The 25,619-nt window shown below is 43.2% G+C and overlaps 1 protein-coding gene across 1 annotated transcript in view; it reads left to right on the top strand.

Moving 5' to 3' along the window:
* Positions 1–25,619, top strand: part of LOC145348422 (LIM homeobox transcription factor 1-alpha-like) — a 250,164-nt gene that overhangs the window by 18,566 nt on the left and 205,979 nt on the right. Inside the window, exon 3 of the mRNA XM_080196636.1 lies at positions 5,076–5,262. Within this exon, the coding sequence (XP_080052762.1) occupies positions 5,076–5,262 (187 nt within the window). The remainder of the gene's footprint in view (positions 1–5,075; positions 5,263–25,619) is intronic.

Here is a 25,619-nt window from a genome sequence, read left to right on the forward strand (position 1 = left end):
TCCAGGTCCTCTGGTTTCCTCCCACATTCCAATGATGTGCAGGTTTGGTGGATTGGCCATGCTAAATTGCCCCTTAGTGCCATGGGGATTAGTGGGGTGAATACTTGGAGTTACAGGGATAGGGCCTGGGTGGGATTGTTGTTGGTGCAGGCTTGTTGAACTGAATGGCCTCCTTCTACACTGTAGAATTCTATGAAATAGTGGATATAAAACAAAGATGGATCCCCAGTTTTATTAGGTAGTTCATTCAGCATATATGGAATTAATTTCAGGCACAAAGTCCTTCAAAGCTCTGTCTTTCTCAGATTTAGGCAAGTCCCATACGATAGCAGCTTTAGTCTACTCATGGCCCATGGATACTATTTTCACCAAAAGGTACACTTTCCCACATCCCTATTCGCTCTGCCCATGGGTCTGTGTCTTCTTTTCTAGCTGTGCCATAAGTTTCCTCTCCTCACTGTACTGATCATTTCATGGTTTCATCTTTTGTCTGGTTTCAACCAGCTTCTGTTGCCTGAGCAACCTGAGGGGACAGCCCATTCCCAGAAACCTGTTAGCCTTCGTTTCCCTTTCAGTTCAGTAGTGTCTTTAAAGAAAGCTTTGACTCGGGAGTTAGTGCATCCAACAAAATTTGACAAGCGAGCTGTGCAGATGGCAGCTTACGCACACATCCCCATACCACAGATTTCATCGCACATGGGATCATTTACATCAAGTTTGTCCAACCTTTTTGCGCAGCAGGGGCCACATTTACACTTCTTTCTTTATCAAGAAGCCAATGAGCAAAGATAAGGTTTGGCACAACACTAAACATGAATTTAAAAGAAAATTTGAGGTCGGAAGAAAATAAACAACTTGCTGAGCAAAAATAAAACAAAGTCAAAGCAATAAATTGATGATCAAAAATAGAGTAATTCATGAAGGTGACCAATTAGAGCTTGACAGTTTTAAAAAGTTAATGTTTATTTATTAGTCCCAAGTAAGGCTTACGTTAACACTGCAATGAAGTTACTGTGAAATTCCCCTAGTCGCCACAGTCCAGTGCCTGTTTGGATCAACGCACCTAACCAGCACATCTTTCAAAATGTGAGAGGAAGCTAGAGCACCTGGAGGAAACCCACACAGACACAGGGGGAATGTTCAAACACCACACAGACAGTGAACCAAGTTGGGAATTGAACCCAGGTCCCTGGCACTGTGAGGCAACAATATTAACCATTGTGCCACCATATCACTTGCCCCACGAGAGATTTAGTATACCTGGCTCACTTGCTGTCACAAAGCTCACTTGCTCGCTTGCTCCCTCACTCGGTCCCTCACTTGCTCTCTCACTCCCTCATTCCCTCACTCACTCACTGTGTGAGTGGATGTGAAGACATGTTGATCCTCAAGACTTGCACTCTTTCTCTCTCACTCACTCACATATGCACCGGCAGTAGGTAGTTTAACATCTAGCCCCAGCCTGAGCCTTCACAGTCTTTTTTCCCCCGGCTTTGGCAGCCTCTTCTCTGCTTTATGCTCTCTCCACTCACATTGTCTGTACCTTTAAGACTTGATTACCTATGAAGATTTGCATTCCAACCATTATTTTGTAAATTGAGTTTGTGTCTTTATATGCCCTGTTTGTGAACAGAACTCCAACTCACCTGACAAAGGGGTAGCGCTCCGAAAGCTTGTGGCTTTTGCTACCAAATAAACCTGTTGGACTTTAACCTGGTGTTGTGAGACTTCTTACTGTGTTAACCTATTCTCCCCCAGGCCCCAGCAGCCTTTTTCCCCAGGGCCCAGTAGCCTCTTCTCCCGCAGGCACCAGCGGCCTCTTCTCCCCAAGACCCCGGCAGCCTTTCCTCCCCCAGGCCTCAGCAGCCTCTTCTCCTTCAGGGCTCCGACATCCTCTTCTCCCCCAAGCCCCGTCCTTCTCTATAACTCCTTCCCTCACCTCTGGAAATCCTCCCTTTAATGCCACCACACTCACTGCTGCTGGTGAGCCTATCATCCGCAAACACAGGAAAACAGAATCATTCAACTTCACTTGCCAATCTTTCTGGTATTTTGAACTGTGGCTCCGGGGTCAGTCTGGCCTGTGGGCTGCCGGTTGGACAAACTTGTTTTACATTGACCCAAGAGGACAGATGGGTTCAACATTTCATCTGAAAAATGGTACTTCAGATAGTGCAGCATTCCATCAGTACTGGACTGGTGTGTCAGAGCAAATTTTGCACCTAAGCCCCACAATTCAAACCAATTTCATAATGTTTTGACTTGGGAGTTAGCGAGTACTAACTGGATCATAGCTGTCATGTGGCTTTTGTTACTGTGAGTATAGAAGACTAAAGATTTTAAAGTTTATTTATTAGTGCCACAAGGAGGCTTATGTTAACAGTGCAATGAAGTTACTGTGAAAATCCCTGAGTTGCCACCTGTTCGGGTACACTGAGAGAGAATTTAGCATAATCAATGCATCTAACCAGCGTGTCTTTCAGACTGTGGGAGGGTGCAGCATTCGGAAGAAACCCATGTAGTCATGGGGAGAACGTGCAAATTCCACACAGACAATGACCTGAGCCAGGAATCGAACCTGGGTCCCTGGCAGTGTGAGGCAGCAGTGCTAACCACTGTGTCACCATGCCATCCAAGGGGGTAATCAAATTTTAGAGGAATGAATTTGGTGATTTACTTAAAGTGTTTAAGATTACCATAGGAGTTGATTGGATGATAGGGAGAAACTATTTTCTCTGGTGGGAGAGTACGATTAAAGTTAAAGCTGGGATTTCACTCATAGCGTATCTGGAACTTCCTCCCCAAAGGTGTTAAGGCTAGGAACCAACTACAAATTCATAACTGAGACTGATACATTTTTATTAAGCAAGGGTAGTACAGGTTACACAAGGAGTTAAAACACCGAAAAGCTATGAACTAATTGAATGGTGGAACATATTAAAAGGACTGAATGGACTATTTCGCTTCCCCTGATCTATGAATTGGATGAGAATTTGAATCAGAAGAATGTTTAAGGGCAAAGAGATTGCATTTGAAGAGAGAGCTTCAGATGAGTAGGTAGAAAGACGGGCTAACTGACCTTCTCCTGTGCTGCATCTTCTGTGATATGGGATTGTTTTGCTGATATTTTCTGTTTGCTGTTCAAAATTTTCTGTGGTTTTAAATCCTAAGTTGGGGAAGTAAAACCTGTAAAGGAGGCTGAATGGAATTTTACTGCCTTTCAAAATATTCTTCCACTGAGGACAAATATGATCCTGGTGATTTGTGAGTTTTGCCTGTCTGAGAGACCGTCTGGGAGGTGACCTCCTTTTTGGCTGCCTCTGGGGTCCTGTCTGTTTAAGGATAGTGGGCAGGTTCCTGAGGCAGCAGGTCCAATCAGATTGCCGGTAGCTTTGGATGGTTGGCAGCCACACTGGGAGAGCTGGGCATGGCCAAGGCAGCAAGGAGAGTGTGAGGGTGTCTCCAACTCCATAAGCCACAAGATCAGTGCCAGGAAGCTGCCCCAAAATTGCTAACAAGCTGCTCTGACCCTGGCGGAGTCCTTCCAGTCCTCCTCATTATCCTCCAAATTCCTAATTATTGGGGCTATCATCCACGGTCGGGAAGCTAATCACTTCCATTGCTCATTCTTCTAATGCAAGATCCCTTGAAGGCAGGGACACAATGGCCTGCTGATCTTAGGTCCTAATCTGCTTATTTGCTTCTTGTCCCGCTTTCCAAACTGCTTCCATGGGATTGGGAATATTTCACCTGCTGTGAGCAGTAGTTATGTCAAATGCATTCTACTCTCTCTACACTTCTGCATTTCTACATGTATGTGGGTTTTTATCTGAGATATACCTTACAACTCTACAGTCACTGAGCTGTGCAAAGATCCAACCAAGTGTTTGAACAGTAGAACAATTATGATTGAATTTCATTTCTGAGACTGGTGATAAAGCTCATCCTGATGGGCTGGTGAAATCTCTCCGCTCTTCTTGCTGTGTGTAGTATACATTTGGGACAGTCTCATTCCAGTTCCTGTTGCATGCAGGTCTACGCCACGAAACTGCCAATAATTCAATACAAATGTCTTCCATTTATTATCTCAGTTCAATGTAAAAGACACTGTAGTATGGTTCAAAGAAGAATATGGTTTTCTACCCATGTCCAGGGCAATATATATCCCATAACCAACCTCACTAAAACCAGTCTCATTGTTCATTGTGTGATTTTGCTGATTGTAAATTGTGTTTTCCCACATTTCACACCCCACATTTCACCAATGACTACAGTTTTAAGTATGTTTCTTGGGCTGTGAAGTTCTTAAGGATGCTCTGAGATTGGAAAAGGTGCTTATGTAATTCCAATCTTTCTTCAATTGGTAACCTAATTCAAAACATCAATGAATTTGGCTGGTGTGGGAGATGACATTTGCAATTGAGAGCCATGTTCAATGGAGAACAAACTAGAAGGACTTTCACTGCGCAATGTCTAAGAGTAGAGTGTAATATATCTCAGTACCAAATTACAAAATATATTCAAGTTTTTGAGTGATACAAATGATAACTCTCCACAATACAGCCTTTAAAGAATATAATTTTTACTTGTAGACACCTGTTTAATGCATCATATGGTCTCTCTCTCTCCCTCTCTACCAGTTAAATGCCCACATATTTCTTCATTCAGAACTCCTTCCCTCTATTCCACTACCTCTATAGTTCTCCATTAATTTAGCTCATTATTTCTCAAGTCCATTCATATGTCTAAATCTCTCCTTTCACTGATGCTTTCATTCCAACCTCTACTCTTCTATTCACTTAGCTTGCTCTCTCCATCGCCATTCACCTTTCTCTGTATCTTACTTTCTATGTCTCTACCCAATTCTTTATCACTTTCCATTTCCCCAATTTCCATCTCTTCAACTCTTTTTTTTCATTGTTGCATCTGACGCTCTCTGCATACAGGCTGACCCCTTCCAGCCTGTGTCTGAGTTCCGATACCAGGGAAAATGGTATCTCGGAGGTGTTACCTGACAGATGGCTGAGCTTGTGGCATTAACAGCTTCACGGATTCCTCCTGTCTTTTCTCTCCAGGGCCCAGTGGAAAGGAAAGGGTGGTATGTGAAGGCTGTGACAGGGTGATCTTAGACCGCTTTCTGCTGAGGGTGAATGACAGCTTTTGGCACGAGCAATGTGTGCAATGTGCTGGGTGCAGGGAGCCCCTCACCACCACTTGCTACTACAGAGACAAGAAGCTTTACTGCAAACATGACTACGAAAAGTAAGTGAGGAACAATCATCTCATTAAATAATGTAAAATGTACAGACCCCTATCTCTTCCCCCCTGCCTTTAAAGTTGACTTCTGTTCTGATGATTCTCTGCACCCCATCTCCACATACTGTTACCAGATCAAGAAGAACAGGCAGACCATCTGTTGCTAGGTCTCTGACAGTGCTTGCTTGAACCACGGCTGACAGAAGCCTCAAAGGGAGTGACTCCTCTTCCATTGTCCCTCTCTCTGGGAGGGAAGTGGATGACACTTCAGTAAATCGTGGGCATGTACTGTGTTTTACCTACCTCTCCCTGTGGTTCCACGTTAAGTACTTCACACGGTCAATGCCCCAATCAGTGCCGTAAAATATGATGAGAAATAATTACCTTGATGGACACTGTATAGAGTTAAACCTGACCATGTGAAGGAATTAACAATGTGTACAACCTAAACCTTGGTTTAAAAATTAAAGGAGGAAAGCTCTTAGTAGGAGTCGTTTATACTTGCTGCTGTGTTATTTGCGGAGTCTGAGAAATGTTGTGGCTACGCTAATATTGGAAGATCCAAGAAAAATAATGTTCCGTGGGGATTATGGTCTAATGCCAATATTATTGCATATTGGTGATGTAGAGAGTTGCGAACAGGATTACAGCTGTTGTGAAATAATAGTATGTCTTGCTCACTGACAGTACAATAAGCCCAACTACATGGTTTGTGAAATAATGACAGTGTTGGTAAACCTTGTCTGCTAATGATATTTTTGAATGGAACTATATGAATTGCAAAACAATGACTCATATTGTTCACAACTGGTATCTGTGTACGTAACTGCGGAGAATTTATGGTAATTGTTACATTGGTGCATTTACTCACTAATGTCATGTGAAAACAGCTATGAAATGTGTGAAATACTGACAAATGATCCTGAATAATATGGAAGTGAGAAGCAATATTGAAGTAAGTGCATTTAGTAGTGGTAAAGTAAACACAGTATCAAGATGAATGAAATAGTGGTGGAAATTCACTGTTGCGATAACAGGTGCAAGAAGTGTGACATACAGCAGCTTTATGAAATGGGATCTAACACTAATGTAACTTACTAATGAGATTGTGAATAGCTGTAGAGAATGCAATATAGACAGGAGTTCATGTTAAGATGATATTCTTGATGCTCCGTTTTTCTGGATTTTGATGATGTGTAGTAACCTCTACACATTACAAGTAGATCTGTATTGTGTATAGTAACCATATTGTATGATATTTTTTAATGGCAGGAGCATCCTATCATATAACACAGAAATGTAACATTATGTTTCTAACAAGGAGCTGGTTTAAACTGACCCATCTCTTTAAGACCACAATGTCTAATGGCTGTAGCTTCGCACTTGTTGAGGTGAATTAGAGACTGGCTGATGGTTATTTCACACACCATGTAGCTGGGCTAAAAAGGTCTGTATATTGGCAGTTGCTTGTAAATTCCTGACTTCAGGTCACAAGAAACCAGCGTGAAATGACTGGCTTTCTTTCTCTTCCATTCATACATTTTGAAAATGCCATTTGCCTCTTGGTGTTCAGTTGTGACTTGTTGCTCTTTGATGGAAGTGATTTTTGGAATCAATCAAGTGTGATAATATGAAGTGTGTGAATATATATTGGAGTGAAAATGAAAGTGTGATAATGTGAAGTGTGTGAGTATGTATTGGAGTGTGAGTATGTATTGGAGTGAAAATGGCCTTGGGTGGTAGGGCCAAAGTGGGTGATATTGAATCAATGACTTCTTTTACACCACATCCCTCCCCTGACCTTCATTTCCATCGACTTCAATGGTATAACAGAAAAGCGGGATAGGATATGAAGTGGGCTGCTGATTTCAGGACACTCGTTTTACACTAATTCATGAGACCAATTTCATCCTCAATATTTTATATGAAATATAGATAATTGGTTTCAAATTAGAAATGTCTATCACACCCCGTTACCTAAGCAATGCATCATGCCACAGTTGAGATGTTGCAGAACTGCATGAGCCAATCCAAAGCCACATAAAGGATGCTGCAAACCTCTCTGGTTGCTATTTGCTTCCATTCTTTGTCAATTCCTTCAGCCAAATTCTCTCTAAACAGGACCGCAACAAAATAAGGAAACAATATAACCATACATTTGGGACAACGTAGTCATGGCATGAATATGGCTATTTGGCCCAAATATACTATCCTGGTGACTCAGGTTATTTTATCCAACTGTATTTGGATAATCTTTTATGTCTTTCTCTCTCTTACTTGTCTACGTTCCCCTTAAATGCATCTTTGAATTCTTGGATATGCTTTCTGGAATTGAAACAAAAAATGAAACATTTCAAACTATGCTCTTATGGATCATTCATTCAGCAATTGTGTGAAAATAAAACTAAAGTTAGGAACAGAGGAAGCTCTTGGATCCAAGAACTGCAGTTAGAAATATTAGCTGCTTCACTTAGCTTGAATAGGCTGGACTAATACCAGTCTCCTGAAGCTGGGGCAGCGATATAAAAATATATCAGACGATCTCCACTTGCTCAGTGATGCCTGAGGGAACAGAAGAGAATCAGGCTCAGCCTTGGTCACCAGAGTGAGAATGCAACCAAAGACGGCCTTGGACATGACAGCTGCTTTACAGTACAGTGGATGCTTCAACTCAACATGTAAGAGATCTTTTACAACTTTATGTACACTCCAGCAACTGTGGGTTCAGCAATTGCGGGTTATCATGTAAACAATGGAAAAGAGTGTATTTGATGGCAATGTTTAGGAGGAAGTCTTACAAGTATTTGAAAGGGAAGGATGTTGAAAGCCAGATTGAAAAGACAAGGGAATTGAATTTGAAGGGATAGATTTAGTTGCAGAGCCTGCTTAGGTAGAATGGTGTAATTTTTATGATTCCAGGTGTTTAAAATTTTCCTGCGGCACCCTATTTTTGAAATATCCCTTTGAATTTTAAACCAAAGTTGGAGAACTAATACTTGAGCAATAGATGTGTCAAACAAACTCTCTTCTTGAATATTGCTGAAATAAGGCTCATTTGTCAAAGCTTTTCACCTTACACTCATCAGAAAAAATTGCAAGCATAACAAACATAAAGGGAATAACAATTTATACTGCATAAGAAAAGAGTGCTGATTGGTTGGCAAATGAACTTTGGTTAGTAGAGGTGTTGCACCAGTTAACTGATGACTGCCAGACTTTGTTTAAATTCGTATTAGGCAGGTTGATTCTTATTGGTCAAGGCATTGCCCTGAGAACCATTCAATGGCTGTCACCTATTTTGTTTGGTTGAAAAAGTAGCAAGGTATGTGTGTGTTCTTTCAGTCTGCAAAGGATTGGGTTGTGTGCAAATATTCTATGTGGCTTCTGGCATGTGCGTGTGAGCCACACGCACAAGTGAGGAAATCCCATTTGTCCCTTTAAATCTCAGCTGGTGTATTCAACAGTGAGTTTCCTGCTGACCCTCAGAAGTGTGCATTTTGTAGATTTTAATTAATACCCAAATGTAAAATGTTGTGCTTTCAGCTATCAAGAGGTATCAATTTTTGTTTTGTTTTGGAAGTTGCGTGAGGAGGCAGCCAGAAGTGGGCAGGAGAAGCTATGAATGTAATGATTCTTGGATGTCACTGCTCCTTTCAATCTCCATTTCCGCTGAAGTTGCAGCAGGAGATTGGAAGGGCCTTGTAGTAAACTTACCCCTTCTCATCCTCATCTCAACCTTAAATGACTCACCTCGCACCGCTAAATCTCTCCTGTGTCTGTTTAATGTGTTTTCTACTCCAGAGTGTGGGACGGGTTTCCAGGGTATGGGATCTTCTGTGTAATTTCCAGATAGCTGGGCCATCTGAACAGAGTTGAACAAAATGTTAATGTTGATGGCATTTTAAATGTAAGTAGGTTGTGCCCATAATCATGTTGCAGCGTTAATTTCCTGTACCTGCAGTGACCAGGGGTCAGTGGAAAGCCCTGACCCTGTGTGTTCCTCCTGCTGTTGCTGCAGTGACTTTAAATTATGTTACGTTCAGCTTAAATGAGTCTGAATTCAGTCAATTACAGCGGAGCAGGACACACCTGCATGGCTTCAATTGACTGCTGCTCACAGGTCTTTGGTACCTAGGGCAGATTAAAGCAGTCAATTGAATCCAATTAAAAAGCAAGACCAAGAGCATTAAATCAATCAACTGAAGAATGGCTCATTTCTTGGCAATCCCACTCTTCTCTGTGATTCTGGATGAAACCCTGTTCCAGTCACAAATGGAAGCTGATTGATTATACTGATTCATCAGAGATTTAACATTGGAGGCTTAAGTTAATGAATTTGTGCACAATCTGTAGTAACTCATCAAAATGGGTACAGCATAGACCGGGCATCTCTAGCCGGTATTTCGGTATTTTAATTGGTTCGAGAGGAGTGGGCAGGATGGAGAAAGAGTGCAATGTGGTAGATCATGCAGTTTTATTTTGCTTATAAAGCACCGAGGAGCAGTTTTCAAATGGGGATATCAGACTGGCCTCCTTTTCTCCTGCTGTAGGCCCAATGGTCTGTTCGGAACCTATGTTTTGTGCTGCCGTTAGCAGTAGCCAGCTGAAGTTTCAATGACATTCCAGATTGTAGCTGCAGGTACTCTCCTACAAACACCAGCTTTAATTTCTTACTGAGCAGAGCCAAGGCCCATCACCCAGAGTGCCAGAATGCTTGGGAAGTTAATCCTATAAGAGGAAGAAGACTTGAAATTCTATGACACTTTTGACATCCTCCGGATATTCCAAAAAGGTGGGCATAAATTCAGTAGTGATCGAGTGTCACGAGGCTTGAGGTTTCCAAAGCTTGATAATCAAAGGAGGAAGGGAATGCTGAAGGAGGTGATGAGCTCCCTCGTTCTAAGGGGCTGGGGACACCTGTGTCAGAATAGGTGACAATGCAGTAAGGATTCGTTCTAATACAGCAGGGAAGAAGAGTGTGTGACAAGGAAGGAAGAGAAATTTTGTATTTACGTAGCTCGTCACACAACCTTGGTAAGTCTCAAAGATATTCCTGTCTACTTCAGAAGTACAGTCGCTGAAACAATGTAGGAAATGTGGCAGTCAATTTGTACAAAATAAGGTCGTACAAAAAGCAATGTGTTAATGATGATATAGTCTTCCTAGGTGAAAGTTGAGAGATAAATATTAATAATGGGGAAAACTCTGTATACTTTGTTTTTTTTTATGTCCATCTGAGAGGATTGACAGGGCCTCAGTTTAATGTCTCATCTGAAAAAGTAAGATAGTAAGAGTTTTTATAAACATATAAAGAGGAGGAGGCTGGCTAGGGTGAATGCTGGACCTTTAGAGGATGAGAGGGGGGATTTAGTGATGGGGGATGAGGAAATGGCTGAGGCCTTAAATAAGTTTTTTGCCTCAGTCTTCACGGAGGAGGACGCGAATAGTTTGCTGCGTACTAAAGATAGGAGGATGGTAGGAGTTGAGGGCCTGAATGCGATCACAGTCACTAGAGAGGTAGTGCTTGATCGACTAGCGGGACTGATGGTGGACAAGTCCCCAGGACCGGATGGAATGCATCCCAGGGTTCTGAAGGAAATGGCAGAGCTGATAGTAGATGCCTTAGTGATTATTTTCCAAACCTCGCTGGATTCCGGGGAAGTGCCGGAAGATTGGAAAACGGCTAATGTTACGCTGCTGTTTAAAAAGGGTAGCAGGCAAAAGGCAGAGAATTATAGGCTGGTCAGTTTAACATCTGTTGTGGAAAAAATGCTTGAATCCGTCATCAAAGAAGAAATAGCGAGGCACCTTGAGAAAAATTGTTTGATAGAGCAGACGCAGCATGGATCCATTAAGGGGAAGTCGTGTCTGACGAATTTATTGGAATTCTATGAGGATGTGACTAGTGCGGTAGACGGAGGGGAACTGGTGGATGTGGTGTTTCTCGATTTTCAGAAGGCATTTGATAAGGTGCCGCACAAAAGGTTGCTTCAGAAGGTTAGGGGGCATGGAGTTGGGGATAAGGTGTTAGCTTGGATAGAGGATTGGCTGTCTAGTAGGAGGCAGAGAGTTGGTATCAATGGGTGCTACTCGGATTGGCGGTTGGTGACTAGTGGAGTGCCCCAGGGATCGGTGCTGGGGCCTCAGCTATTTACTATTTATATAGATGATTTGGAGGAGGGGGCTGAGTGTAGGGTGTTGAAATTTGCTGATGACACAAAGATAAGTGGAAAAGCAAATTGTGCGGAGGGTGTGGAAAGTCTGCAGAGGGATCTAGATAGGCTAAGCGAGTGGGCGAGGACCTGGCAGATGGAGTACAATGTTAGCAAGTGTGAGGTTATCCACTTTGGCAGGAATAATAGTAGGAGGGACTACTATTTAAAGGATGAAAAGCTGCAGCATGCTACGGTGCAGAGGGACCTGGGGGTCCTTGTGCATGAGTCGCAAAAACCCAGCCTGCAGGTGCAGCAGGTGATCAGGAAGGCAAATGGGATGCTGGCCTTTATAGCGAGGGGGATTGAATATAAAAGTAGGGAGGTCTTGTTGCAACTGTACAGTGTACTGGTGAGGCCGCAGCTGGAGTACTGTGTGCAGTTTCGGTCGCCACACTTGCGCAAGGATATTTTGGCCTTGGAGGGAGTGCAGAGGAGGTTCGCTAGGCTGATACCGGAGATGAGGGGGTTGAACTATGAAGAGAGGCTGAATAGACTGGGTTTGTACTCGTTGGAATTTAGAAGGATGAGGGGGGATCTTATAGGGACGTATAAGATAATGAAGGGGATGGATAGGATAGAGGTAGAGAGATTCTTCCCGCTCAGAAAGGACAGCAGGACTAGAGGGCACAGCCTCAAGATAAGGGGGGTGCAGTTTAGAACGGAGTTGAGGAGGAACTTCTTCACTCAAAGGGTGGTGAATCTCTAGAATTCTCTGCCCATTGATGTGGTAGAGGCTACCTCGCTAAATATATTTAAGACACGGGTGGATAGGTTTTTGGTAGGCAAGGGAATTAAGGGTTATGGGGAGAAAGCGGGAAAGTGGAACTGATCCACTTCAGATCAGCCATGATCTTATTGAATGGCGGGGCAGGCTCGAAGGGCTAGATGGCCTACTCCTGCTCCTATTTCTTATGTTCTTATGTTCTTAAAACGGCACCTGTGAAAATGCAGCTCCAGCTCAGTACTGCACTGGAGCGTTGTGTATTTGGATTTTTGGAAGAAATGTGACGATTTTGGATTTGGTTTATTATTGTCACATATATTGGGATATAGTGAAAAATATTGTTTCTTGCATGCTACAAAGACAAAAAAAATGTTCATAGAGTACATAGAGGAGAAGGAAGTGCAGGATATAGTGTCACAGTCACAGCTAGGCTGCAGAGAAAGATCACATTAATATATGGTAGGTCCATTCAAAAGTTTGTTGGCAACAGGGAACAAGCTGTTCATGAGTCAGTTGGAAAATGATCTCAGACTTTTGTATATTTTTCCTAATGGAAGAAGGTGGAAGAGAATGTGTCCGGGGTGTGTGGGGTCCTTATTTATGCTGGCTGCTTTTCCAAAGCAGCGAACAGTGTAGAAGGAGTCAATGGATGGAAGGCTGATTTGCGTAATGGACGTGATGGGCTACACTCACAACCCTTTGTAATTTCTTATGGTTTTGGTCAGAGCAGGAGCCATACCAAGCTGTGATACATCCAGAAAGAATGCTTTTAATGGTGCATCTGTGAAAATTGGTGAGAGTTGCAGTGGACGTGCCGAAGTTCCTTAAACTCCTGAAAAAGTAGAGGCATTGGTGGGCTTTCTTAATTCTAAAAGGAGCATTGAGCAGTGTCATATTTCTGCATAGTAACAAGAAAGGGAAGAAAAATGTCCAAAGATGTGCGGGTTATGTTGATTGGCCATGCTAAAAATTGCCACTTAGGATTGTGAGATGTGTAGGTTAGAGAGATTAGCAGGTAAATATGTAGGGATATGGGTGTAGGGCATGGGTGGGATTGTGGTCGGTGCGGACTTGATGGGCCGAATGCCTTCTTCTGCACTGTAGGGTTTCTATGATTTCTATGAAAAGATGCAATGAACAGACACAAGATGATGCTTCACAGGCAAGTATATCCAATATAATTGGAGCTAATGTGTAAAGTACAATCACCTGCAAATGGTTTCTACCTGGTCATCACTTCCTGATGACAATTCTTTCCAAAGAAACTGTCTGCTGGTACATTGATGTATCATAATTCTTTAATAAAAGATGATGTTGATTCCATTTTTTGATGGTTTTTGAGGGTTAGAGCAGCTCTTTTTATTTTGGCGGAAACATTGTTGAAGCCACATTAAAAGAAAGAGCAAATTTGCATTTATTCAATGCCTTCCTCAACCTCAGGACTCCCTAAAGCAATTTATAGATAAGGGAGTGCTTTTCAAGTATGTAAGTGTGGTCTTTGGCAACCCTTAATGGTCAATGTTGAGGCCTAGTGACCAAGGTCACATTTCATAAGATATTTATAGTGCTTGAGTAAATCCAGCGTGTAGTATACAGATTCCTGCCACGTGTCTACTGTGCAGACCTTTTGCCGCTGTTTACAACCTGTGTGGAGAATGGGGTGGAAAGGTTGTTTGCATAAGTCAAGCAGCTTGTGTCTAGTAGTTATAATGATGTTATCAGCTTGAGTGTGAGAATTTATAGACACTCCCTTAAGACCAATAAACTCTACATTAATGCTACAATTAAGCAACCAGTTGGATCGAGTCTGGAGAAGTCAGTCAGTCTGCAAGATGGAGGTGTAATCGGAATATGACCTGCTGTGAAAGAGAATTTGTTCAAAACTAGATTATGATTGCTCTGCCTCTGTTATTTAATGTTGCAGAAATATTAGGAACTGCTGAATGGGAACACCAAAATGGAAGGAAGAATCACAGTAACTGAGAGAAGGCATAACGTCACAAACAGTAAATTGAAAGATATTAAAATGGAAGATCATGCTGGAATTTTCTAAAGGCTTAAGAAATTCAGCTTATTTAACCTACTGAAACAAATAAAAAAATTTTTGAAGATAAAAACAGCCATTTTTATATGGTATTGGCAGAGATTCATTAAATATTTATCATAATTTCAACTTCAAAGAGAGTACCTGGTGTTGGATGTAATGAACAAGTTTGAGAGGCATTAGAGAACTAAATGGAAACTGCACTTCTTTCATCTGGACAGAAAATAGGAGAAACCGCTTTGTTTGTGTGCAACTGAAGAACTCACACTACGACGTTGGTAAACCAAACAGAGTTATGAACAAGGACAGAATAACTGGTGGAAAACCAGATCCTCCTCTGGAGAAAGCTGATATGGGAGCAATACCTCCCTTAAATGAAATAATAGGGATAGGTATACAATAACGATGTAGGAGGCTGTAGAATCTGTGACTCATCCAACTATTCGAAAAGCATGTATGTGGTTAGCACTTTTTAAGCCATTGGGGGGGGGAAGGATTTTCCTGTCCTGTCATGGGAATCATAGCGGATGGGGGGAAGAGGAGGACCATGCAAAAGTCCATTGACCTCAGACCGGGTTTTCGAACTTTGGGGCGAGCACAGCCAAAAATTCCTGTCCCTTGTGTTGTATCTTAGGGGAAATAAGATCATCTGAGAAAATGTAGCTGAGCGGCTCCAGTGGTAGAGATTGGATCTATTGGTAGTGAGTGGAAATGACTAAACTACTTAAATTTTTAAAAATTCATTCATGGGAGTTTGCTGGATAGGCCAGAATTTATTGCCCATCTATAATTGCCTTCGAAGTGGTGAGCCCACCATCTTGAACTGCTGTAGTCCATGTTGTGAATTTACATACTTAACAGAGTTAAGAACTCTGTTGGGGAAAGAGTTACAGGATTCTGACTCAGCGAAGGAACGGTGATGTTTTTCCACGTTAAGATGGCATGTGGCTTGGAGGGAAGCTTGCAAGTGGTGGTGTTCCCATGTGTCTGCTGCCTTTGTCCTTCTAGACAGTAATGGTCATGGGTTAGGAAGGTACTTTCTCAGGAGCCTTTGCGATTTCCTGCAGTGCAAGCTTCATGTCTGGTCAAGATGGTATAGGAGCTCAAGTAAATATGACTGGGAGAAGTCTTAAGAACGAAAGAAAGAAGGCAGCATTTTTCTTAAGGACACAATGTACCAGTTGTCATTTATTTGGTGCCTACTAAATTTTCTATATTCCAAATTTAAGTTTTCCACAGGCTGTGGAAAACTTAAATTTGGAATATAGATAAAAGAACTTGCATTTATAATGCACCTTATGACACCTTCAGAACATCTCAAAATGTTCTTCAAAACTGAAATTTTGAACTATGGTCACACTTTTGTAGGCAGGTAAATGTAGCAGCTAATCTGCACGATAACCTCATACAAACGGGCAGTGAATGGGCAATGAATCTGTTTTTAGTGATGTTGGTTGAGGGAAGAGCATTTGTCAGGACACTGAGAAGCCTCTCTACGGGTCTTTGAAAAAAGGTTTGACCAAAGCACCAGTCAAAACCTCAGTCTGCTGTTTTGGCCAAAATATGGTACCTTGCTTGCAACGAAGTTTAGCCTAGATTATACTCATTGATTGTGGAGCTGAACACGAACACACAATCTTTTGCCGCAGAGGCGGGAGTGTTACCCAACGAACAAAACTGACACCATGGGATACATGTCAGCAAATGGATTATCTGTAACACTGGATCCCAATTGATAAGTGAGCCAGCTGATTAATTTATCTGTGTGAAAAAATGTTGTTTGCATTCAATGATTTTGTTATGACTGAATGGTTAGATTCATTATTGGCAACAAGAATGGTAAATTATTGATTTGACGAGAATCCACCAATTTAATCAGGTCTCCAAATTGGGACATTTCAAACCATCAGGACATTTGTTAAGTAAGATATTTTGTCAACCTCCTTAAGAAGTCTGTTATCATCTTGGCATCATACATCCAAAGCAGCTTCTTTAGCATGAGAATGCTAAAGGAGCTGCTAATGGGATGCTGGCCTTTATCGCGAAGGGGATAGAATATGAAAGAAGGGAGGTCTTGCTGCAACTGTACAGGGCACTGGTGAGGCCGCAGCTGGAGTCCTGTGTGCAGTTTTGGTCGCCGCACTTGTGCAAGGATATTTTGGCCTTGGAGGGAGTGCAGAGGAGGTTCACTAAGCTGATACCGGAGATGAGGGGGTTGGACTATGAAGAGAGACTAAATAGACTGGGTCTGTACTCGTTGGAGTTTAGAAGGATGAGGGGGGATCTTATAGAGACGTATAAGATAATGAAAGGGATGGATAGGGTAGAGGTAGAGAGATTCTTCCCGCTTAGAAGGGATAGCAGGACTAGAGGGCACAGCCTCAAGATAAGGGGGGGCAGTTTAGATCAGAGTTGAGGAGGAACTTCTTCACTCAAAGGGTGGTGAATCTCTGGAATTCTCTGCCCGTTGAAGTGGTGGAGGCTACCTTGCTAAATATATTTAAGTCACAGGTAGATAGGTTTTTGATAGACAAGGGAATTAAGGGTTATGGGGAGAAAGCAGGAAAGTGGAACTGATCCACTTCAGATCAGCCATGATCTTATTGAATGGCGGGGCAGGCTCGAAGGGCTAGATGGCCTACTCCTGCTCCTATTTCTTATGTTATGTTCTATGTCAGGAAGGACAAAGACAGCAGACACATGGGAACGCCATCTCTTGCAAGTTCCCCTCCAAGCCACATGCCTTGGAAATATATTACCATTCCTTCACTGTTGCTGAGTCAGAATCCTGGAACTCCTTCCCCAACAGTACTTTGGGTGTAACTACACCACATGGACTGCAGCGGTTCAAGATGGGAGCTGCAAGTTGTGTTGTCCTGAGGATTGTTGTGCAGAAGAATGTTGGGAAAGTCAGAATGTGGGGCTTGGCACCTGAAAGTGTTATACCACTCACTTGTCTCAGCATCCTGAGGTCTCGATACTCCTGTTGCATTGTCTCCAGGGTGGTGGAATCACAGTACTGCTCCTCATATCTGCGCCACTTTGAATCTCCACATACTTGGTTGGAAAGGTTGGTAAGATCTCCAGGTAAGAGTAAAGGACCTGGGCAGCAGCTTCCTATGTCTTTCCTCCATTTCTGTGCTTGCTGCAACTTCAGATACCCAAGTGCTGCTGAGCTTTTTTGAAACCTGTGTGGTGCTTTAACAGAAGTCCTTTCTCTGACAAAATGGCTGCATCATCCTACTTATCCACCCTCCTTCATTGATCATAGAGTCCAGAGGTGGGTACTTAATTGAATAAAGCAGCAAGATTCCACTTTCCACCATCAGACTCATTTATTCTATCCAATCCAAGATACTAGTGAGATTTTTCTTCATTTGGTGGAGAAGTCACATGAAAACTGGACTTTTTATTGAGCTATAACATACTTATGGATTGTATTGGGGTGGCAAGGTAGCACAGTGGTTAGCACTGCTGTTTTACAGCTCCAGGGACCTGGGTTCGATTCCTGGCTCGGGTCACTGTCTGTGTGGAGTTTCCACATTCTCCTCGTGTCTGTGTGGGTTTCCGCCGGGTGCTCCGGTTTCCTCCCACAGTCCAAAGCTGTGCAGATTAGGTTGATTGGCCATGCTAAAAATTGCCCCTCAGAGTCCTGAAATGTGTAGGTTAGAGGGATTAGTGGATGAAATATGTCAGGATACGGTGATAGGGCCTGGGTGGGATGGTGGTCGGTGCAGACTTGATGGGCCGAATGGCCTCTTTCTGAACTGTAGGGTTCTATGATTCTATGATATTTCATTGAGAAAGAGATTGTGTGCCTGTGTGTGTGTGTTTGTGGGTGAATGGGGATGAACAGAGGGGAGGTTAAGTTCATTAATTAAATTAATTTTACTATTGTATGTCCAAGTTGGTCTGATGAAAAAAGTAAATGCTGCCAGGTGAAACTCTTGCATTTATGTAGTACCATTCTTAGGATGTGCCAAAGTGCTTTGCAGCCAATGATGTACTTTTGAAATATTGTTAATATTACAATGTAAGAACATTTGGTTGTGCCTTCATATTAGTGTTTGGATGTATGGCATCACAGAGCATTGATTGATGTCCATCCATAATTACCTGGACTGTGTTTACTACCATGGAGAGAAAGCAATAACCTTCAACAGAGAGTGAGAAGAAAGGCTGTCATGCAATTGGCTGAAAAAAAGAGAAAAAATGGTACAAAGCATGGGGTGGATAAGGAGAGTGGATCATCCTCTTGCCCACAAAAACTGACACGTGACCACAGTAGGCCAGGAAAGAGGCAAGACACTCACCGATGTCAAAAACCAAAGCAGAAGATCATCCCCTCCCAATACCACCTTGAGCAAACAGGGACTTTATGAGAAAACAGCGAGCATATTGAAAAGCACCTCATTGCAAATCCTCATTCAGTCTGTCAGTGAACTCAAGTAAAGATGCTGTAGTATCAGTGACTGGGGTCAACACAGTGCTTGTTTGTAAGCACAGGCCTCCCTGCAGTCCTGCGTAGGTCTATGGAACAGGTGACAGAGGACCAGCAATGACCAGACAATGCCCTCAGCACATAAGAGCTTCAAACCTGCCGAGCAGCAACATTAAAAAGTAACAAGCGGTAGTGTCATTTGAGCTGGGCAGGTTTGCTTAAGCAGGGTCTGTATTGTCGTTCTGAAGTCTGTGGCATACAGCTGAGCTCCAGTGAGCAAGTCAAGCCTCAAATTTCCCTCTTCACAATGCATCTATTGTCCATTCCCTCCAAAAAAAGACACAGCACAAATCCACTTGAGAAGCTGTAAACAAGCAAATATTGTTCCGAACAAAACCAATTTGTAAATACTTTTGGGGAAAAAATGCCTTTTCATTTTTTTTTGCAGACAAGGATATGCGCTGGAAAGCCTGCTTCCAGTGTGCTTTTATCATTCCTTATACAACACTTGCTGTGTATTCAAACAAGGAAGGCGAAGTGAGGTTTCAAAGAATTTATTTGAAACGCACCTGACACTCTGGCAAGCTGGCATGAATCCAGGTCCAACTTTTGACCCAGAGGGGATGAAGGTCTTTAAGTACATAGCAGCTTTCTCTACCCTGGTTAGGTTTCACAAAGGGTATATTTAATGTGTGTTTTTAAAGGTCGCCAGGAACGAAAGTGCCTGACAAAGAAATATGCAATTCAATATATTTTTAGTGGCAGTTCTGAGGGCAGTTATGTGAAAGGGACTCTTTTTTAGTTTCTTTTACATTGTGCTAGTTTATGGGCCATAAACAGTAGAAGGATTGACCCTTCCAGTAGGGATTTGACAAACATGGAATCATATGTTAAGAGTTGTCAACCTTCCAGGATTGGCTGCAGGACTTGAAGATTTATGTCCAGGACACTGCTGTGAACAAGCCTGGACAGAAATCTTAGGGACCTTTAAAAATAAATGGTACTCTTTTTATCTTCTTTGAACCACTGTGATTCAAGAAGGCAGACCATCACTACTTTCTCAAGAAAAATTAGCAATGGACACAAATGCTGGCATTGTCAGCAATGCTCACATCCAATGAATTAATTAAAAAAACCCTTCAGTTTATTGGTTATAGAAATATTGGTGAGGGAGAAATGGTTATTTGACTGAGAGTCAAGAATGATTTAACTAGGTAATGAAGAAATTTTGCACTGTGAAGTTGGCATGGGAATGTGTTGGGTCTCAAGGCAAGAATGGATGTGTTAAGTCACCAATGATATGAGTATGGAAGCTGGGCTGTCGGAGGCAGGAGACCATGTGTTGAAGCCTCCAGGAGCACATCCAATCAGAGTTGCCAACCCTACTGTATATGCAGTGTTATTAAACACTTGCCCAGTTGTTAGTCCATGTTCCAGAGTCTGATTGAAGGAACCCTGATCACACATTCAAATTACAACAGAAATGCAAGATTTGCTCTCACCTAGTCTGCCCTGAGTCCCAGGTCCTTTTTAGATGAAGTAACAGTACTGTCACATACTACATCAGAAGAAAAGGTCTCTCTCAATTCAATCTGGGTTGCAGAGGTGAAAGAAAGGTCTAATTGACACCTCTTGCCATTGGAGACTAAATAGATTCCAGTAGTAATGGTATGGAGACAGAAGATGATGAAATATGTAACGTTGATTCATCAGAAAGGGCAGAGCCTGCATTTCCCTTATCCTAAAAACAAATATGTTTTCATCAGATAGAGAATCATTTAATTTTGCTCCCTGAAATTCAAAACTATATTGCAGGATTCAAGTGTCTTCAAATGACACTTTCTCCCCCCAGCCTCCTGCCCACTATACTCACATATAGACACATCATGCATCCACCTTTGGGACTTCCTCGAGGCACATTGCTTTCCATAACAATTGGAAAGCGGAGAGGTCCCTCGCTACCAATTGAATAACTCTAGACTGTCAAACAGCCCTTTCCCTAATCTCCAATATTCTGATAACTAATTAATGAACCTCTTCAAAGAAAGTGTCAAAAAAAGCATTATTTTTAATTCATAAGAACATAAGAAATAGGAGCAGGAGTAGGCCATCTAGCCCTTTGAGCCTGCCCCGCCATTCAGTAGGATCATGGCTGATCTGTCGTGGCTCAGTTCCACATTCCCGCCCTCTCCCCATAACCCTTAATCCCCTCGCTTATCAAAAATCCATCAACCCGCGTCTTAAAAATATTTAGCGAGGCAGCCTCCACCACTTCAACGGGCAGAGAATTCCAGAGATTCACCACCCTTTGAGTGAAGAAGTTCCTCCTCAACTCCGTTCTAAACTGCCCCCCCTTTATCTTGAGGCTGTGCCCCCTAGTCCTACTGTCCTTTCTGAGCAGGAAGAGTCTCTCCACCTCTATCCTATCCATCCCATTCATCATCTTATACGTCTCAATGAGATCTCCCCTCATTCTTCTAAACTCTAACGAGTACAAGCCTAGTTTATTCAGCCTCTCCTCATAGCTCAAGCCCCTCAACTCCGGCATCAGCCTAGTAAACCTCCTCTGCACTCCCTCCAAGGCCAAAATATCCTTGCGTAAGTGCGGCGACGAAAACTGCACACAGTACTCCAGCTGCGGCCTCACCAGTGCCCTATACAGCTGCAGCAAGACCTCCCTACTTTTATATTCAATCCCCCTTGCTATGAAGGCCAGCATCCCATTAGCCTTCCTGACCACCTGCTGCACCTGCAGACTGGGTTTTTGCGACTCATGCACAAGGACCCCCCTGTGACATTTCCACTGGGGCCACTTGCAGCAGTGTCCTGGAGATTAAACTTTAATTCTCAGAGAATGCAGGAGAATCCTGAAAAGTTGGCACCTACACACCTAACCATATTCTTAACCCCAACCCTCATGGGCAAAATATAATGTAGAAAGGAGAGCAAGTATACTGTACACTCTGCATCACCACCAGGAGGGACCAAGAGGTCGAAAAAGCCTGCCTGAAAACAAGTACCTTCCAAGGCTCTTTTTCTGGGCATTCAGTGGGTTACAAATGGGGTCTTAGGAGGCCAAAGACAACGCTTCAACTTTCATAGTTGGAGCACGAAAATCCATCGCCGTAGAAACAGGTAGTAACTGTGACAAAAGAGATCTGCCGCATGATACTGGATTTGATTGAAAGGCTCCTTTGTGCAAGTTCATTTCCAAAGCATTGAGGAAGATTAAGATAAAACCCACTATATTTCCCTTGTAAGCTGTTTCCTTGCCAGCCCCTCTCTCTCTTTCATAATTATCAGTGTTTTAAAGATGAAAACCACAGAGAGGAAATAAATTCCTTGGCAGGCTGTACTTTTAGGTGTGATGTGCTTAGTATTATTGGCTAGTTGTTGAGACAGGATATACAAGACAGAGTGACGATCAGTTCCACTTTGTTATAGGTGTTCCTTCTTGGTAACCATTCCAAAGTCCCAATGTAGCATTTATCCACCAGCAGGTAAGAAGCACATTTTAAAAATTATTTAAAACCTCTTGGGTTACATGTGAAAGAGGCTGTGAAAATGAGACCATTGCAAGTGCCACTTATCTCTTGGTGTTTGGACCAATGATCGATGATAGTGGTGGGTGCAAGGAGTGCTGAATGGCCTAACCTTGTACTCATTGGAGACTGACAGCTGGGAGTCAGGGGATTTAAGCCATTCAAGTTTCCAATCACTATTCATTTGTTCTCTTGTTTTGCCTAATCTCTAGGAATTGCTGACACCCTCTGGGTAACAACCCAGTAAAGGGGGTGAGGTGGTGGAGGGACGGATGGGATTGGAGGTGGGATGGCTGATAGGGAGACAGTCAATCTGTACTGCAACCCAGGGAGGACCATTCATGTGAGAGCCTAGGAATAATAATGCCATAAATACAAATCTTAAAATTTAGGAGTTTCTTATCTGGGAGTTTGTGTTAGTTGGCAAGCACAGGGAATGATAAGTGGGTGGGATTTGGTGCGAATTAGAACAAAGACAGCAGAGTTTTGGCTGCCCTTAAGTTGACAGGGAGTAGAATATGGGAGGCTGGCCAGAGTTTGTTGGGATAGTCAAGTCTCAGACAGTTGCCACAGAGACCAGGGTTGAGAGAGATAATGATGCGAGAGCAGGAAGAGAAGACATCAATGGTAATCTTCTGGCTATGGTTGGTTAGATGAGAATGATTTCAGTGCTGTCCAGCTGGACAACAGTGCAGAGGCATTGAGGGAGTATGGTGGTCAAGTTGAGTCAAGAAGGACATGAAGAGATAGGGTACTTTTGTCACAGTCACACGGAGTGGTATTTAATGCCTTCCTTTGCGGTGGGGGAATTTAATCAGGAGGGTGACAGGCGAGCACTCTGCTGCCTTCCTGATTAAGTCCATGACAGGGAGACTGTCATGGACATCCTGCTGGCAGTTGAGGCCCTTACATGGGCAATTTATGCCTACCTAAGATCCTCATTCTGTTGGATCGGTGATTTGCTTTCAAGAGGAGCCTCTACTTCAAAGGTGCCTGATCAATGAAGAGCTGCTGGCCTCTGATGGGCCTCTGACCCAGAAGACCAATCATGCCCAGTAAAGTGCATAATGTAGCAGACATTCCCAGGAAAAGGGAATGTGGAACTCTGGCTGGTTCTTCAGGCAATGCATGGGATCTCCATTGCCTACACTAAATTGTGGAGATGCCGGTGTTGGACTGGGGTAAGCACAGTAATAAGTCTCTCAACACCAGGTTAAAGTCCAACAGGTTTATTTGGTAGCACAAGCCATGAGCTTTCAGAGCACTGTTCCTGCATCAAATGAGTGGGAGCCGTGTTCACAAACGGGACATATAAAGACACAAACTCATTTACAAAATAATGGTTGGAATGCGAGACTTTACAGGTAATCAAGTCTTAAAGGTACAGACAATGTAAAGGAGAGAGGGTTAACACAGTTTAAAGGGATGTGCATTGCCTCCAACCAGGACAGTTAGTGACTTTTTGCAAGCCCAGGCAAGTCGCGGGGGTTACAGATAGTGTGACATGAACCCAAGATCCCGGTTGAGGCTGTCCTTATGTGTACAGATCTTGGCTATCAGTTTCTGCTCAGCGATTCTGCATTGTCGTGTGTCGTGAAGGCCGCCTTGGAGAACGCTTACCCAAAGCTCAGAGGCTGAATGCCCGTGGCTGCTGAAGTGTTCCCCAACAGGAAGAGAGCACTCCTGCCTGATGATTGTCGGGTGGTGTTCATTTATCCGTTGTTGTAGCATCTGCATGGTCTCCCCAGTGTAACATGCCTTGGGACAACCTTTCCTGCAGCATATTGGCCAAGTTGCAAGCGTATGTACCGTGTACCTGGTGGATGGTGTTCTCATGTGAAATGATGGCATCTGTGTCAATAATCCGGCACGCTTTGCAGAGCTTGCTGTGGCAGGGTTGTGTGGTGTTGTGGTCACTATTCTCCTAAAGGCTGGGTAGTTTGCTGTGGATAATTGTCTGTTTGAGGTTGAGCGGTTGTTTGAAGGCAAGAAGTGGGGGTATGGGGATGGCCTTGGCGAAATGTGCATCTTCATCAATGACATGTTGAAGGCCCCAAAGAAGATGTTGTAGCTTTCCGGCTCCAGTGAAGTAATGGACGATAAAGGGTACTCTGTCCGTTGTATTCTGTGTTGTCTTCTGAGGAGATTGGTGCAGGTTTTTGCTGTGGCGCGTTGGAACTGTTGATTGATGAATTGAACGCCATATCCTGTTCTTATGAGGGCATCTTTCTGCATCTGTAGTTGTCTGTTGTGATCCTCCTCTCTGAGCAGATCCTGGGTATATGGAGGGTTTGCCCATACGGGATGGCTCCTTTAACGTGTTTAAGATAGAATCTGGAGAAGTGGAGCATCGTGAGGTTATCTGTGGGCTTGCGGTACAGTGAGGTGCTAAGATAACCGTCCTTGAAGGAGATACTGTGTCCAAGAATGCAACCGATTCTGGAGAATAGTCCATGGTGAGTCTGATGGTGGGATAGAGCTTGTTGATGTCATCATGATGTCATCCAGACAGGAACAGCCATGGGGACTAAAATTTACATCTCCAGTATGCTAACATCTTCATGCACAGGTTCGAACAAGACCTCCTTCATCTTACAGGATCTTTAACCAATGCTATCCATTAGATACATCAATGACATTTTCTTCCTTTGGGCTCATGGTGAACAATCACTGAAACAACTATATGACAACATCAACAAGTTCCATCCCACCATCGGACTCATCATGGACTACTTTCTGGAATCGATGACATTCTTGGACACACGCATCTCCATCAAGGATGGTCACCTCAGCACCTCACTGTACTGCAAGCCCACAGACAACCTCACAATGCTCCACTTCTCCAGATTCTATCCTAAACATGTTAAAGAAGCCATCCCCTACAGACAAACCCTCCAGATACACAGTATCTGCTCAGATGAGGAGGATCACAACAGACACCTCCAGACGCTGAAAGATGCCCTCATAAGAACAGGATATGGTGCTCAATTCAATGATCGACAGTTCTGACGTGCCACAGCGAAAAGCTGCACCGACCTCCTCAGAAGACAAGCATGGGACAAGATGAACAGAGTACCCTTTGTCAACCAGTACTTCCCCGGAGGGGAGAAGCTATGACACTTTCACTGGAACCTTCAACATGTCATTGATTGAAGAAGCACATCTCGCCAAGGCCATCCCCACACGCCCATTTCTTGCCTTCAAACAACCGCACAACTTCAAACAGACAATTGTCCACAGTAAACTACCCAGCCTTCAGGAGAACAGTGACCATGACACCACACAACCCTGCCAACAGCAACCTCTGGAAGACATGCTGGATCATCAACATGGATGCCATCATCTCACGTGAGAACTCCATCCACCAGGTGCATGGTAAATACTCTTGCAACTAGAC

Source organism: Carcharhinus amblyrhynchos, chromosome 9, assembly GCF_965287045.1.
Source record: "Carcharhinus amblyrhynchos chromosome 9, sCarAmb.v2.hapA, whole genome shotgun sequence".
NCBI lineage: Eukaryota > Metazoa > Chordata > Chondrichthyes > Carcharhiniformes > Carcharhinidae > Carcharhinus > Carcharhinus amblyrhynchos.